Raw genomic sequence first — 14,480 nt, forward strand, 5'->3', positions numbered from 1 at the left:
TAAAATTAATATATCAATTTTAGTTCATTACTGAATTTGATAAATTAAAATAGATAATATAAAATATTTTGCTTTTATTTGATTAAAGCTATATAAAAGTAGAAGGATGTGTGACTATTTGTTAAGTAACAATAGTTTTTCAGTTTATTATATGGAAATAGACCGTTGCCAAATTATAATATTACTTAAAAAATCATTTTTAGCTAATCTGGAGCCGGAGCCGTTTTTAACGAAAAATACGACTCCCGATACGGCTCCACCAAAAATGTTGCTGCTCCCGGCTCCGGCTCCAAAACACTGCTTTTCCCATTTAAGATTTGTATAAACGAAAGTATAATAATCTTTTTTTTTCATTTTAAAAAGGCATTACTCTTCATGAAAGCTATTTCATAAAGTCTTTTTTTATAGTAGAGTAACACATAAGCTAAACGCAACTATTTTTGTTTGGTATTGCTTGAAAGATTTCGCTTTCTGCGAAATTTTGAAGTTAATACCTAAGAAAAGTAAGGCTTTTTCTTTGTTCAATGAATCGGTAACATGTTTTAGTTAAGTATCCCTTAGATTATGGTTGATAAAGTAGAGCCACACTAACAGTTGCAGACAACCATTTGATTAGTCTTAAAGACCTAACTCTACATTTTAATGTGGTTTGCCAGTATTAGGCCAAGGCATTCCCCCTATTGTTACTATTTAAGTCTAGTATATGAAATAGCAGAAAAGGTACATCATATAATATCTTTGGTTTTGCCACGGTTTAAGCCTAGATTCGAATACATTACCTTTGTAAATAGGTTTTAAATGTAGAAAATATCAAAATCTTTTATTACGTACAGGACTATGAAGGAACTGTTCAGATATTCGACCCTATTTCTTTAATTCAAACAAATGAACAAAATGGAAACTTTCCTACTATCCAAATAACACCGACAACTGAAAATGATGAAACAGTCCCAATAACTGAGCTTTCTAATGTGAATGAAACAAATACAAACCAAGTTAAAAAGATTAAAAGAAAAAGGAGAAAAAGAGAAGAATTATCGAATCCAGCGCCTAATTTACAAGCGACAGAACATGTCTCTCTAGTTTCAACAAATGTTGAAAATCAGATTAATAATGTTAATGTTAAACTAGAACCGGGCAATTCCAGGTAAAACATTACATAAATGAGGCTTTTTTTTAATCTAAACCCAACAATAAGTTTTATTTTGTATTTAGAAAAGGAGAAATTATTCACCAAATTTCCTTGTGATAGTTTTATATTTAGAATTGAATATTTTACCGGTTTTAATTATAAAAGAAGATAAAAAAACTTACAGTGGGATGCTTTTAAGGTGACCGAACTTAAAATCCTTGTTTTAACTAATCACCAGGGGACCTACAGTTGACCAATCTTGGATATTAAGGTGTCTATAGAAAGCTATTGGTAAAACAAAAGAAAAGGGGTAGTTGCATTTCTCGCCGAATTAGGCAATTTGGAATCATTTGAGACCATGTTATTTTTTTCAAATTCTCGTTTATCAAGGTATATCTTAAATTCAGTGCTTTTAAAAATATTAAAACAAGATCTTTTTAGGTTGGTCAGTAATTACTCAAAGTGTTGGTATCTTTGAAAAAATACGGCGGCGGAACCGCCGCTCTCGCCGTTCACCGCCATTTTCCGCCGCCCCCTTTTCAGAATTAATGTTTTCATAATTAATTTTTTTTGGGTTATTTGGTTTAAATTAAATCTACGCATCTAAGATTGGGAATTTCATACTAATTTCATTTTGCAGTAATGAACTGGTGCCTCAAAGATTTCTAAAATAAAGGTCTCACAAAAGTGTATGTCGTCCATTTGTCATTGCATTTTAAAATTTTGTTGGTTTGTCCAGAAAGGATAAAACAGTATAATCTTTTTTTTTCAAGAAACTTATTTTAATTCTAGTGATGAAGATCGCCAGAATAGTTATGATGAGAATACAATTGTAATTCCAGATGGTCACTTTATGTCTAATGTAAAACAAGAGTAAGTAGTTTTGGAAGCGTAGCTACTCTTATACCTTCTTTGTCCGTTTGTCGTATTTTTTTTTTATATGTATGCCTGATCTTCCACTAAAATAATTTCTGGTAGGTTTGTTAGTTTTACACCAATGACTTACAAAGTATATTGAAAAATGAAACTATTTTTTCACTTTTAATGCAACGAATAAATATAATCCTTAAATTCTCCTTGATTTAATTTAATCCTTATATTTTTGTTCTATCAGCGGCTACGCACCTAGAGACCTCTAGGTACCCCTGTGATGGGGGGCTTTTTTTTCTATGTGCTATTTTTTTGGAGGGATGTGGTACTCCTCCCAAAAATAGTTATAAACCGTCCGGTCCCTAGATCTATTAGAAGCTTAAATATAAAGGAGAACAGTATCGGTTCGGTTGTTAGCGAGTTCCTTCGCAACCAACAGAAAGAAACAGACATATTTACTTTGTTTTTTAGGTTAAACATGCAAGGAAAAATATTGGATGCAACACCACCTTTCAATATCAAACAAGAATTTGGAAGACTAGTCACAGATTCCAATGGTCTCACAGGATTTTTTAGCAATAAAAAAAGAATGAAAAAGATTCCAAAGCCAAAAAAGCCAAGAACGCCAACAGAACCGGTAATTATTATATTTTAATAACGATGGTTCTGTACATGTATACTGTATAGGTATTCCGTCATGTTTGTCGTACTGTAGCGACGTCAACTGTCAGTGTCTCTCTTTTAACCGTTGTTTCTCTTTAAAAAATTAAAATACATATTTTTTCTTCAAATTATTTTTTGTATACATTTTATTAGTTTTAATTAACTTCTTCATATAAAAATGAGATGTAATTTGTTCTTATGTTTTACCTTTTTCTAGGAACCTGAGCATATCTATGACCCTTTCAACCCAGAAAAGCCATATAAATGCAAAGATTGTGGAAACAACTATGCACATAAGAGAAGCTTATTTATACATATCAAAAATCACACAGGACTTAAAGAGTTCTCTTGTCATATATGTCAAGGAGCTTTTGGAACAACTACTTTATTAAGGAAACATTTAGTATCACATAATGAAGAAAGGCCACATGCTTGTGATATTTGTGGCAAAACTTTTAAACGTGTGGAAGACGTGACTAACCACAGAAAAATTCACCTAGGTATTAGGCCTTTTTCATGTGATGTTTGCGAAAAGACTTTTCGGAGAAACAATGATCTTACAATACATATGAGAATACATACAGGGGAGAAACCGTATGTTTGTCATATATGTGAGAAAGCTTTCACAGTTTCCAGTCATTTAAAGAGACACATGGAGTATCATTCAGCGGACGAACTTAATGGTTTTATTTCAAATACTTTAAGAACCTTACAAGAAGAAGAACCTTTGGAAGGAAAGAGTTATGCATGCGAAGTATGTAGTAAAGACTTTTGTACACCAGCAGTGTTAAAGAGACATTATGCAACACATGTTGAAGAAAGGTTATATACATGTGAAGTTTGCCAAAAAGATTTTAAAAGACCCAGTGATTTGTCTGCCCACATGAAAATTCATTCCGGTATTAGGCCTTTCATATGTGAAGTTTGTGATAAAGACTTTCGACGAAATCATGACCTTACAATACACAAAAGAATACATACAGGAGAAAAACCTTACTCGTGTCATCTATGTGGACAGTCTTTTACAGTAACTAGTCATCTAAATAGACATGTGAAAACCCATCATAGCGATGAGATTATTAAGCAATAAAAGTAAAAAGGGATAAACAGCAATATATTTTTTCTCTCTTGATGTGTTACAGAATTGTCGCTTGGTGTATGTAATATTTACTAAAGGGAGGGTGACAATTGTAGATATCTTATAAGTATGGGATAAATATAACAAATAATTTTAAATTAAACGAGCTTATAATAACCATACGTGTCTAAAGACCGATAGGTACTTTTGCCAAACATACAATAAATTTTTGAACGAAGAAAGATAATTTGATTGTAAATATGAATATAAAAAGTTTTGTTTGATTGGTTTAAGTTATTTAAGATTAAACCTTACTTGGTAGCTATCAATTTTTTGTTTTATGAAATATTTTTGCGTTGCTTATTAAATCGATACTTTTTTGTATCAAGATTTTAAAATTCACTAAATTTTTGTGTTCCAAAATGATATAATTATTTATTATAAATGTATAATTTATTGAAAATTAAACTATAAAAAAAACTACTTCATTTTTATCATTGCTGTTTCAGAAAAAAATCTCCCAAAATGCCTCCACGCAGAAGAATTAATGATTCTAATCCTAAAGCACCCGAAACTGAAATATCCTCTAGATCCAGACAAAGAAAAGCAAAAGCTAAAGCAACTGTTAATATTTGCGCCCTACAAAATGGCCTACATCACATGTCAAGTGTAAATGGGAGCAAAAAAGAAAAGACTGAGGGTAAAATAGGACTAGCAAATAAATTAAAAATCATTAAAGTTTTCTCTGAAAAGAAGATAGGCCAAGCTGAGAAAAAACCTAAGACTGGGATTTTACATGTTTCTGATGAGAAAAAGGAGATAATAATGACATCAAGCCCTACATGTGCATCGAGAAAAAAGGTTTACTATCCATTAGGTTCTTCTGATTTTCTTTATTTTGATGTTTCTTTTATGAAAGTAACAGGATGTCCGTCTGTGTGTACCGAAGGATCTCCAATGAATGAACTTATATTTAAAAAATCAAACACCTCCCTCCCCCTCCAATTTTTTTACTTTTTCTTAATAGAACTCCACCCCAAGTGCCCCTTGAGGCTCTAGGGGCAAAACAGCTAGTATTTTTATAAACTACCAAGACAATTTTATCCACAGGATTCGCTTAAAATGCAAGTCGTTTGTTTTACAATTTACATAAACACTTAAGATTCGAGATTGCGTAAAGAATGTACTACTAACTTCCCTAAATGACATAAGATCGAACTTAAGGACTGGCATATGGTAAAATTATGATTCTCTTGTTGTGTGTGTGAAAATGGATTTAATAGTAAGAGTCATTTAACAAACACATACATTAAATTGTGAGAATTAGGCTTAGATATTAAGTGAAAATATCTATATTGTTGAATCGTTTCTAGTGCACGCTACTGTTATATATCAATGTTAAAATTGTTCTTATATAATAATACAAATATAATGGATTGTAACTATAAAGGTAAATGAATTTGAATGTGATTTCTGTGATTTTGTTGCTGAGAATAGGTTTCTACTGCGCACACATATGGAGATAAAGCATACAGACAACCACACCTATTTTCCATGTAGTATGTGTAGGTAAGGTTTGCCGTGGATTTTTCGCAGTAATGAAAAATAAATTAAAATGCTATGGGATAATTTTAAAACTGTATTGTCAATTTTCAAATCATGTTTACAATTAGAATTAACACAAAAAGATTTCAGCAACCTACTTCAGTCATCCAGGGACGTCCAAGGGGGGTGCAGTAAAGGTGTTATTACCTTTTTCACAAAAGAATGATTCTCGAGTTTGAGTTTTTTTTGGTTGGAGAGGGACATTTTGACAATTCTTAAAGCAGCCTGTCAAATATTTTATTTTATTTGTAAATTGAGATAAAATTACGAAAAAATGAGATATGATTATAATTGACAAAAACAAAGCATAAAGACCAGAAATTAGCTGTATGTTACTGCTGTGTATTAATTGTTTGCTCGCATTTTATTATTCATACACCCCTCGAGTCATCCCAAAGTTTATCAATATTAAGAAAACTGACAGTTCACGTGTGATTTATGTGTAATTTCTATTTGAAAAAGTCACATTTTAGTAAGACACATTTATTAATCTGTATGAATGTCTTTGCAAACAGTGCTTTTACTCAAACCACTTTCTTGACCACTAACACCCCCACCCCCTTTTATTTTTGCAAAAAAAAATTCCTGGACAAAATTCTGTGGGGTCCTAGTCGCCGAGTTACTATCCCGGCAGAGCTCCTTTAACATTTTTACTATATGTTTAATGATAATTGAATCAATTTATTTTTGTTTTAGTTTTACAACCACAAAACAAATTTTACTTGATGAACACCATCTAGCAGAACACAAGAAAGGAAAATGGCCCTGCACATTCTGTACACAAACATTTCACAGGAAAGAATTTAATATTTTTACTTTTCATAAATTTTGATCAAACAAAGAATCAGAGTTAATAACAAAGTTGAACTGTGCTGCGTAGCAAAGCAGTTATATTTTGGATATTAAGAAAAGCTAAACAGATATGACCAGAGTAAAGGTATTAAGTTTGTGATCAAGGTTCAAGAAAATCTTGAAAAGAAATTTTCAGAAGCCCATCTCATAAAGCAATTCAGAACACAAAACATTAAATTCCCCTAGAATAATAGACTGACGGACATATCACAGATCTTCAGTAGATTCTGAGACTTCGAGTAGGCTAAATTATTCTGATTTTTTATTCCATAGCTTTTGTAAAGATTTTGAAAAGAAAGCTTTTTGTAAATAAAAAGTAGATCTTTAAAAGTTGCTATTTTCATGTTATTTGTTTGATAAGAAAGAAAAACAAAGTTAACTTACCAAATCTCATAAGACATCTATTAAAAAATGAATATTTAAATTCTTGACTTGCAGGGCTAGAGATCTTATACATCACAACACTGAGAAACACTCAGAAGCAGTAAAGAACACGCCTGCAAATCTAATTAATAAACGAGGAAGTTATGAGAGATACAGAGATAAAACCACCACAACAATGGAGAAGAAGAAACTAAATAATCCCTCTACACTACAGAAGTAAAAGTATTCGCAGTAATATAACAAAATACACTGAGAAAATAAATAGTAAGCTTATCCGGGTTTTCAGTTAAGCGACTGCGCTATTAATTTCAACGATTTTACTATTTTAGGGGGTGGTGTATAAGAGACAACAAGAGGGATGTAAAAAATGTAATTTTTTGGTCAGGAAGGTGTGAGCTGTAGAATGTGTTGATGTAAATTTCTAAAAAATATGTCTTTTTGTTACCTAGTGGAATATACGCAAAAATTGGATACACATTCTAAAATTCATATGATATTCTTGCATTTATTGTATTGCTCTTAATATTCATATGACATATTTACATAGGTATAGTGTCTTTTTTAGACAGACATATAAAAAAATATAAAATGGATTGTTAGATTTGTGCGCGGGTCACGCAAATTTTTTTTATACTATCCTTTAAATTCAAGCAGATGTGTGATTGTTTTACCTCCCTTGGCTACAATGGGGGGGGGGGGGGTTAGTGTATTCACCCCCTTTCTGTGTACGCCTCTGGTTTTTACCCCCAGATTTCATTCTAAACCTGATCAGCCTAATTTTTGGTGTTTTTCATATCTTTTTAATATATGATTATTCAATCAGATTTAATTTTTTATTTGTTACCTACCTATTAACTTTAGATTCTTAAAAAAAACCCTGATTTATTTCACTAGATTTCATTCTGATTTTCAAATTAACCGAAACTGATCAGTGATCAGCCTAATTTTTGTGAATTCATAACTTTTAATATATGATTATTCAATCAGATTTATATTTTTAATTTGTAAATAATTTTTGATTCTTTAAGAAAATTAAAATATTGTGAAATTATTTAATATTAGGTATGTGTAATATATTTTTTTTTTACAAATGATATTGTAGATAAAGGGCTAGTTGCACGAATTTGAACCTAGTTTTCCCCCTATTTTATGATATATACATTTGAAAGCCTATAAATGAGATAATTTAAATTTTTACTATTTTGTATTTTATATGTATTCAATCAAATATTAAATGAACTGATAATTAAATACGGCTTTTCTTTATTGTAAAACAATATTGTGCGCTTGTTAAAATCATTTTTGTGTTTGTTACAGAATTAATAAAAAATCTAAAAGTAATGATAAATTTTTGTATTTACACTTTAAATACTTTTGTTTGAAATAGGTACAACCGATGTCGTTGATTTGTTATTTGAACAATAATAGTTTTTGTGTCATCCATTTATCACATGATAAAACATTAAACGCTAACTAAATTTCTTATGATATTGTATAAAATCTTTTATTTAAAAAGTAAATTGCAATAGGTAACATTTAATTTAACTAATGGTTTATTTGGTATGAAATTAAATTCTTGTGATAGATGTGATGTTTGTGTGTGTGTGTGGCCATAGTTTCTTAGTGTTTGGACTAGAAAATTATAAAGTATAATTTAAATAGCAGTTTTCCTTTAAATAAGGATTGTATTTATGTATTAAAAAATAAAAATATCCTCAGCACAGTCCGGATGGAGGGAACCTTAAAAAACCCCACAGCTGTAAGAAATTAAAACTAACTTAAAAGCTGTGTTGCTTAAAATAAAAAATAATGATGATTAAAATTTATTTTACCACCGTAGAACCGTTATTTACTGTTTTAAACAGCCATAAAGGTTAAAAAAACCTTAAAATAAGAATCTTTTAAGTATAAGGATTATTTCTTATTGACACGTCGAAAAATCAGCGACCAAAAGTGGTTTTAGCAACTAAGGGGGGGGGGGGTGAGAGTTCTGACACATTTGCGTAAACCTGGTATAAAAGCATTATCTTTGGACTGAGAAGATAGGTTATAAAGGTTAAAAAAACCTTAAAATAAGAATCTTTTAAGTATAAGGATTATTTCTTATTGACACGTCGAAAAATCAGCGACCAAAAGTGGTTTTAGCAACTAAGGGGGGGGGGGGGGGTGAGAGTTCTGACACATTTGCGTAAACCTGGTATAAAAGCATTATCTTTGGACTGAGAAGATAGGTTATAAATGATAAAATCATTCTTATATGATGAATTTTCCCAAGTTTTAAGATTTTAATAGGCCTCCGGGTTCCGGAGCTCCAGGTGGTCTCTGTACACTTACAGGTAAAAATAAAAAAAAAAATTAAGAGTTAGAGGTCAACTTATAAAACAAAATATGCATCTTTTTGAATGTTATTTACATATTTGAAGAAAAAACATACAAATTTTGTTTCATAAGCTGACCTCTAACTCTTCAAAAAAAAATTGATAAAAATAAGATTACTCCTTCCAAAGATTAAAATTATTGGTTGAAAATTTTCTCAGTCCCCTTTCCAATGATAATAAAACAACAAGGATGACAACATCCATAAAAGCGAAGCTCTGAAACGGTAGGATAAACGAAAATTAACACTTGTAGAGTGCCATAACTAAATAATCAGAATATAAACGTATAATACCTATTAGAAACAAAAATTTAAGCATATTTGTTGAAAAACTGCGCTAATATAGGATAATATTTAAGGACATCCTTACATTTTTAGGACTTGAGTATAGAGATGCTTTGCTTATAACATTGTATTTTGTTGTCCTAGGAATCAGTATTCCAAAAATTAGATCAATCGAATGATTCTATCATATAAAAACTTGTTGTTAAAAAAGTTAAAATTCAACATGTTTAAAATGGACGTACGAACATTCTAACGATTATAGAGTTGCTACGCTTCCCAAATCGTAACTAACTACTACAGGAATCACCATGCAAAGTTTGAAATAGGACAAATCTAACCGGACGGACGGACGGACCGACCCTAATTATAGAAAAAAATACCCCCTCCCCCCCCCCCCCCCCCTTGAATGTCCTTAAAATACAATAAGGTGTTCAAGGCTGATATATTATCGACATGCATTTTCCATGATATTCGAGAATCACTTCAAATACTTTGATTTAGGATTCACAAGGGTTAAGACAATGAACGATAAGAAATAAAACTAATAAACAAACCAAAAATAAGCTATCTCCATCCCAGCATTCTCAAATTGTATCAAAATATTGCTCAACAAGGTAATCTGAGTGCCAATATTTTTTTTCTCGGCATTGCTTTCTTGGATTCTATGATTCTGTTTTTACTTTAACCCTTAACGGTCTGGTTTTTTTCTGTGTGTGAAAGATAAAGAGCCCAAACTGCGTGACTTTTTAAGCATGGGTGTGACACATAACTGAGAGTTTGAATTTTTTGAACATCTCCATCCTGGCGGCCGCAGGATGCCAGCAAACCTGGAAGGGTCATCCAGGTAAAGAGTAAAAATATTTATTTGACTTAAACAAAGCATTTTATCTTTCCAAAATACTAAAATATCCTCTCGTAGTACATCCTCATATGAAATACAGTTGTTCAAGTCAATTTCAGGTTCCAGGTATGATCCTGCAGGTCCTGATCCTCCAGGTCTCCAGAAATCTTTAAATTTATATTTTGATATTTCTAATATAAAATTTACATGAAGATAAACATTTTCTGCAAAAAAAATTGTTCTTCTAGCTTCAAAAAAAAAAAAAATTACAGCCGTTTGAAATTTTTAAGTCAAAAAGGACCTAAAAACAAAGGTTTGTAAATAAAGGGGTGAATGAAGCGAAAATTGACTTTGACTCACTTAAGGTCGGAAATTCAGTATGAAACAGGGGACTTGCACAAAATTTTTAGCCTTTTAGCTCTAATAGGAACTGAGATTAAGGTGCGGCAAGGGGCCCGACTGTTAAGGGTCATTTTTTTTTCATTTTTAGCAGTAATAAGACAATGGACAATAAAATGATGAAAATTTCCTTTTTATGACAAAAAAATAAATCAAAATTATTGGTCAAAAAGTTTGGACTTTGATAACTTGGAACCAACCAATAAAAATTCAGTATATATTCAAAGTTTTAATGCTAACCTATGAGCGAGCGTAGTTATCAACGAGGGAGGGGATATTGGGTGGGTTTTTTACTACACTAATACCCAAAGTTTAATAACGTTTTCTTATTTGTTAGCTGAACAACTTTGGGAAATTTAATTAGATTTTGAAAGGATAGTTCATTAAGTATAGTGTCCATCAACCACAAACTGTAATCTACAAAAGGGTAATTTTGTGTAGAATTATTTGGATGAACATAAATTTATCGGCTATTGTCTTACCTATCCCTTTATTATATCCCTGGTGGTTAGAAACTTCAATAAAGAAATGAAAGCTATAGGCCAACAAATAAGAATGGAACTTTTTATAATTCAGGGATAAGACAATGAACGTTTACATCCACAATGATGATAATTAAATTTACCCCTAATGTTGAATTTGAACCAATCAAAATTCAATAACCCAAAGTTTTTAAGATTACCAATTGTTGATATACAACTGTAAAGACTAATAATGTCTCCCCACTCCCTGGGTATAACTGTAATTTACAGTTCATTGTTCCCTCCTCCCTGGGTATAGTAAGAGTAGGGACAGCACAATTGACGAAAAATGTTACAGGCTAAATAACATGAGAAAGATAAGAAAATGCAGAGAGAGATGGGACAATGGAGTGTTTTATACAATATTCCCCAAAGTTTTATGATAATGTTTTCTTATTCGTTGGATTAATAACTTTTGGGATTTCAGTGAATTTTGAGTTGAGTGTTTGATTATTTCAACCACTATTTTTAATCTACAGAAGTGATAATTTTATGTATTATCATTTGACATGTATATTAATTTATAGGTCATTGTACAACCCCTTTGGATCCCTGAAGAAAATGACATTATAAAAATCAGAGAAAAAATGAATAATCAATCCCTGGTGATACAATTTCTAGAATCTTATCAAAAGCGAAATTTTGTATAATTAATATCTGTACTTCTGTCTTTAACTTTTTTTAGGCATTTATAATTGTCCTGCAACAATTTGGTACAACTTAGGAGGCGTAGCAACTCTGTAATTGTTACCAGAAAGTCTATACATCCATTTACAACATGCTGATTTTCCACTTTTTGACAACAATTTTTATGTTATACAATATACAATCATTCTATTCATCTGTTTTTTTTAACATCATCTAAAATTTCTATGATATTTTCAGGGAGGGAGGAGACATTGGACTGTAAATTATACTGGTACCCAAAGTTGTATCGACACATTATCTTATTAATTGGCCCAAAACTTTACCTGAAATTTAATTGGTTGGTTTCATATCAAAAACAGATAAACAAATGAAGTAATTTAGTAGGTAGCAACTGTAAACCACACTGGTACCCTAGGTCTTACAAACACTATTTCTCAAAAACTAAAAAAATCATGATTGGTTGGTATAAACTACCAGTTTTCCATGCACTAATGATCTAAATCTATAGATGGAATAATTTTGTTTCTAACCATGGGGGATAAATATCAATTTAAACTCCATTGTCAAATCTCTGTATATTTTCTATCTAAAATAGGAAATAAGGTTTGTACAATATTTAGTAGCATCTACCCCCCTATCTAATATAGTGTTTATTTCAATTTTGCCGCCTCCACCTTAGCCTCCACAGAATCCTAAGCCAGCCAGACAGAAACAGCTGAAAATACATGGTGCCCCCCTCCCCTTTCCCCCCACCTATTACATTCCCGCCTTCCCTTTCCTATGTCAACCTGTTTCTTTACTCCAAAATTTCTTTACACACACAGATGTTATTTTGTAGTGCAAGAAACCGGCAGCAGCCGGCCGCTCTACGATTTATTCTCTTCCTTGACTTGACAATCTTGCTGCCTCCATTTTGTGTTCGCCACCACCCAATTTAACCATCTTTTTGCCACTGTCGCTGCCTTCACCACTGCTACTCCACTATTCATTGCTGGTACACCCCGCTACATCGCTCACACAACATCCCCAACCTCCATCCAGATTCTGAACAAGGAGGAGGGGAGCATGTATTAAAAAGCGATGAATAGCAGAGTAGCAGTGGTGAGGTGAAAGGCGATGACGGCGGCAAAATTAGCAGCTAAAACTCACTAAAGGAGCACAAATTAAATGGCGGGAGGATTCACTCAAAGGAGGTAAAAAATTTCAAAGGGCTTCGATCGTGATGCTACAAAAATAAAAAATGCCTAAAATTGAACAGAGAATAATAGTTTCAGATTAGATTTTTAAAAAACTAAATTTAATTTTCCTGTGGAGAGTCCTTTTAAAAGACTATTACCTACCAAGCAAAAAATCCTCATATATAGTTCTCTATTTTCATTCCACAGTTAACATATGGATGTGCAATCTGGGCCAACAATAAAGACATTGTAGAGACCATCAGCAAGCTACAAAAAAGGCCATCAGATCAATAAATGGAACAACTCAAAGAGACACAGTGAACCTATACTAAAAAAAACACAATCTACTTAAATTTAAAGATATAATTGAAATCAACAAATTAACTATAGCACATACAATTGTTCATAACTATGCTCCAGTTTCCCTTCATGAACACATCCAAAAGGAAATGCCTAATGAAAGATTAAGACAAAACCTATTCAACAACAAAATTGATAGCTCAAATACAAAATCTATAACAAAATTCATTATTCCTCAATCATGAAATAATCTAAACAACAGCTAAAAGAAATTTATCAATTTCTAGATTCAAAAAATTAATAAAAAAAAATATGCTCCAAAATTACTCCAATATTGAAATCTGTAACCTCAACACTTGCAACATATGTAATTAACTAGAAGCATACAGACTCCACTATCGAAATCCAAATGACTAACATTCAATTAAAACTACACCAAAATAATAAAAAAAACGGTCAACTCTGGTTCATTACCAGCTGTTCAACACCACGCTCCCCTGTGCTTCCATGTTCGCTACACCCCTAAATTTCTAATCAAAAACGAGTTAGTAGTAAAAACTCTACAAGTACTGGAATGTACTATAAAAGGGGTGTACTAAGCTCTACTATCCTTGTACATGAACTCATTTCATACCTTATCCTATATTATTAATTATAAATTGTATTATCGATAGTAAAATACGGAAATACATACATACATATAAATACAACCTCCTCCTATAGTCCTATTTGGACTTCTTGGAGTTATTTAACCATAAACCATACTAGTATGGAACCAATCAATTAAAATTCAATAAGATCTTTCAATTATATTAAAGGATTAGGGAATTAAAAGAGGGGCGGGGATGATCGAACATGAGCAATTATTAAGGTGGGACAATTTTTACACTAATACTGGTTGTTTTTTCAAAATCGGAAAACGCAGTTAATTTCGGTTCACCCTGTATAATGTATATCTACATATAATTTTTCTTTCGATTTACAAAAAAAAATAATATTATTTTTTCGCTAAAAAGTAAAAATTCACTGTAGAGTAGCTGCGATTCTAATAGAAAATTGGGGCCTTATCTTTCCCAAGCCCGAGATGAACTTTCTCCATCACGTTATTAGTAATGCGCCCACTTAGACATAACATCATAACCTTATAAAACCTTAGTCCGTTTTCTTAAACAAGCTGCTAACTGATCTAAAATAAGTGTGGTTAGGTTACTGGACTGAGTTCAGTTACCAATCATAAAGTACGCACAAGTTTTATTATGGTTTCATAAATAAACTGATGTGGACAATGCGTCATTTTTAACATAGGTTATAAGCTGTCACAGTTACCCGATGAAAGGCAGGGTTGCC

General features: G+C 31.7%; 1 protein-coding gene across 4 annotated transcripts; it reads left to right on the plus strand.

Moving 5' to 3' along the window:
- The first annotated feature begins 215 nt into the window (after positions 1-215).
- Positions 216-7,925, plus strand: LOC145328613 (uncharacterized). Of its 4 annotated transcripts, none has more exons than XR_013882527.1 (8): positions 216-1,147; positions 1,925-2,005; positions 2,474-2,639; positions 2,883-4,604; positions 5,194-5,312; positions 6,045-6,140; positions 6,636-7,131; positions 7,446-7,925. XR_013882527.1 is itself a non-coding variant. In XM_080172363.1 (8 exons), the coding sequence occupies exons 4-7, from the start codon at positions 4,269-4,271 to the stop codon at positions 6,802-6,804; spliced, it is 720 nt and encodes a 239-aa protein (XP_080028489.1). In that variant the 5' UTR covers positions 216-1,147; positions 1,925-2,005; positions 2,474-2,639; positions 2,883-4,268; the 3' UTR covers positions 6,805-6,848; positions 7,479-7,925. The 4 variants fall into 4 exon arrangements, 3 of the variants coding, with proteins under 3 accessions (XP_080028489.1, XP_080028490.1, XP_080028487.1); XM_080172363.1 differs by having other exon boundaries at positions 6,636-6,848; positions 7,479-7,925; XM_080172364.1 differs by having other exon boundaries at positions 6,636-6,848; positions 7,517-7,925.
- Positions 7,926-14,480: the final 6,555 nt, after the last annotated feature.

The sequence above is a fragment of the Acartia tonsa genome, chromosome 9 (assembly GCF_053477335.1).
Source record: "Acartia tonsa isolate MP-2025a chromosome 9, ASM5347733v1, whole genome shotgun sequence".
In the NCBI taxonomy this organism is placed as follows: domain Eukaryota; kingdom Metazoa; phylum Arthropoda; class Copepoda; order Calanoida; family Acartiidae; genus Acartia; species Acartia tonsa.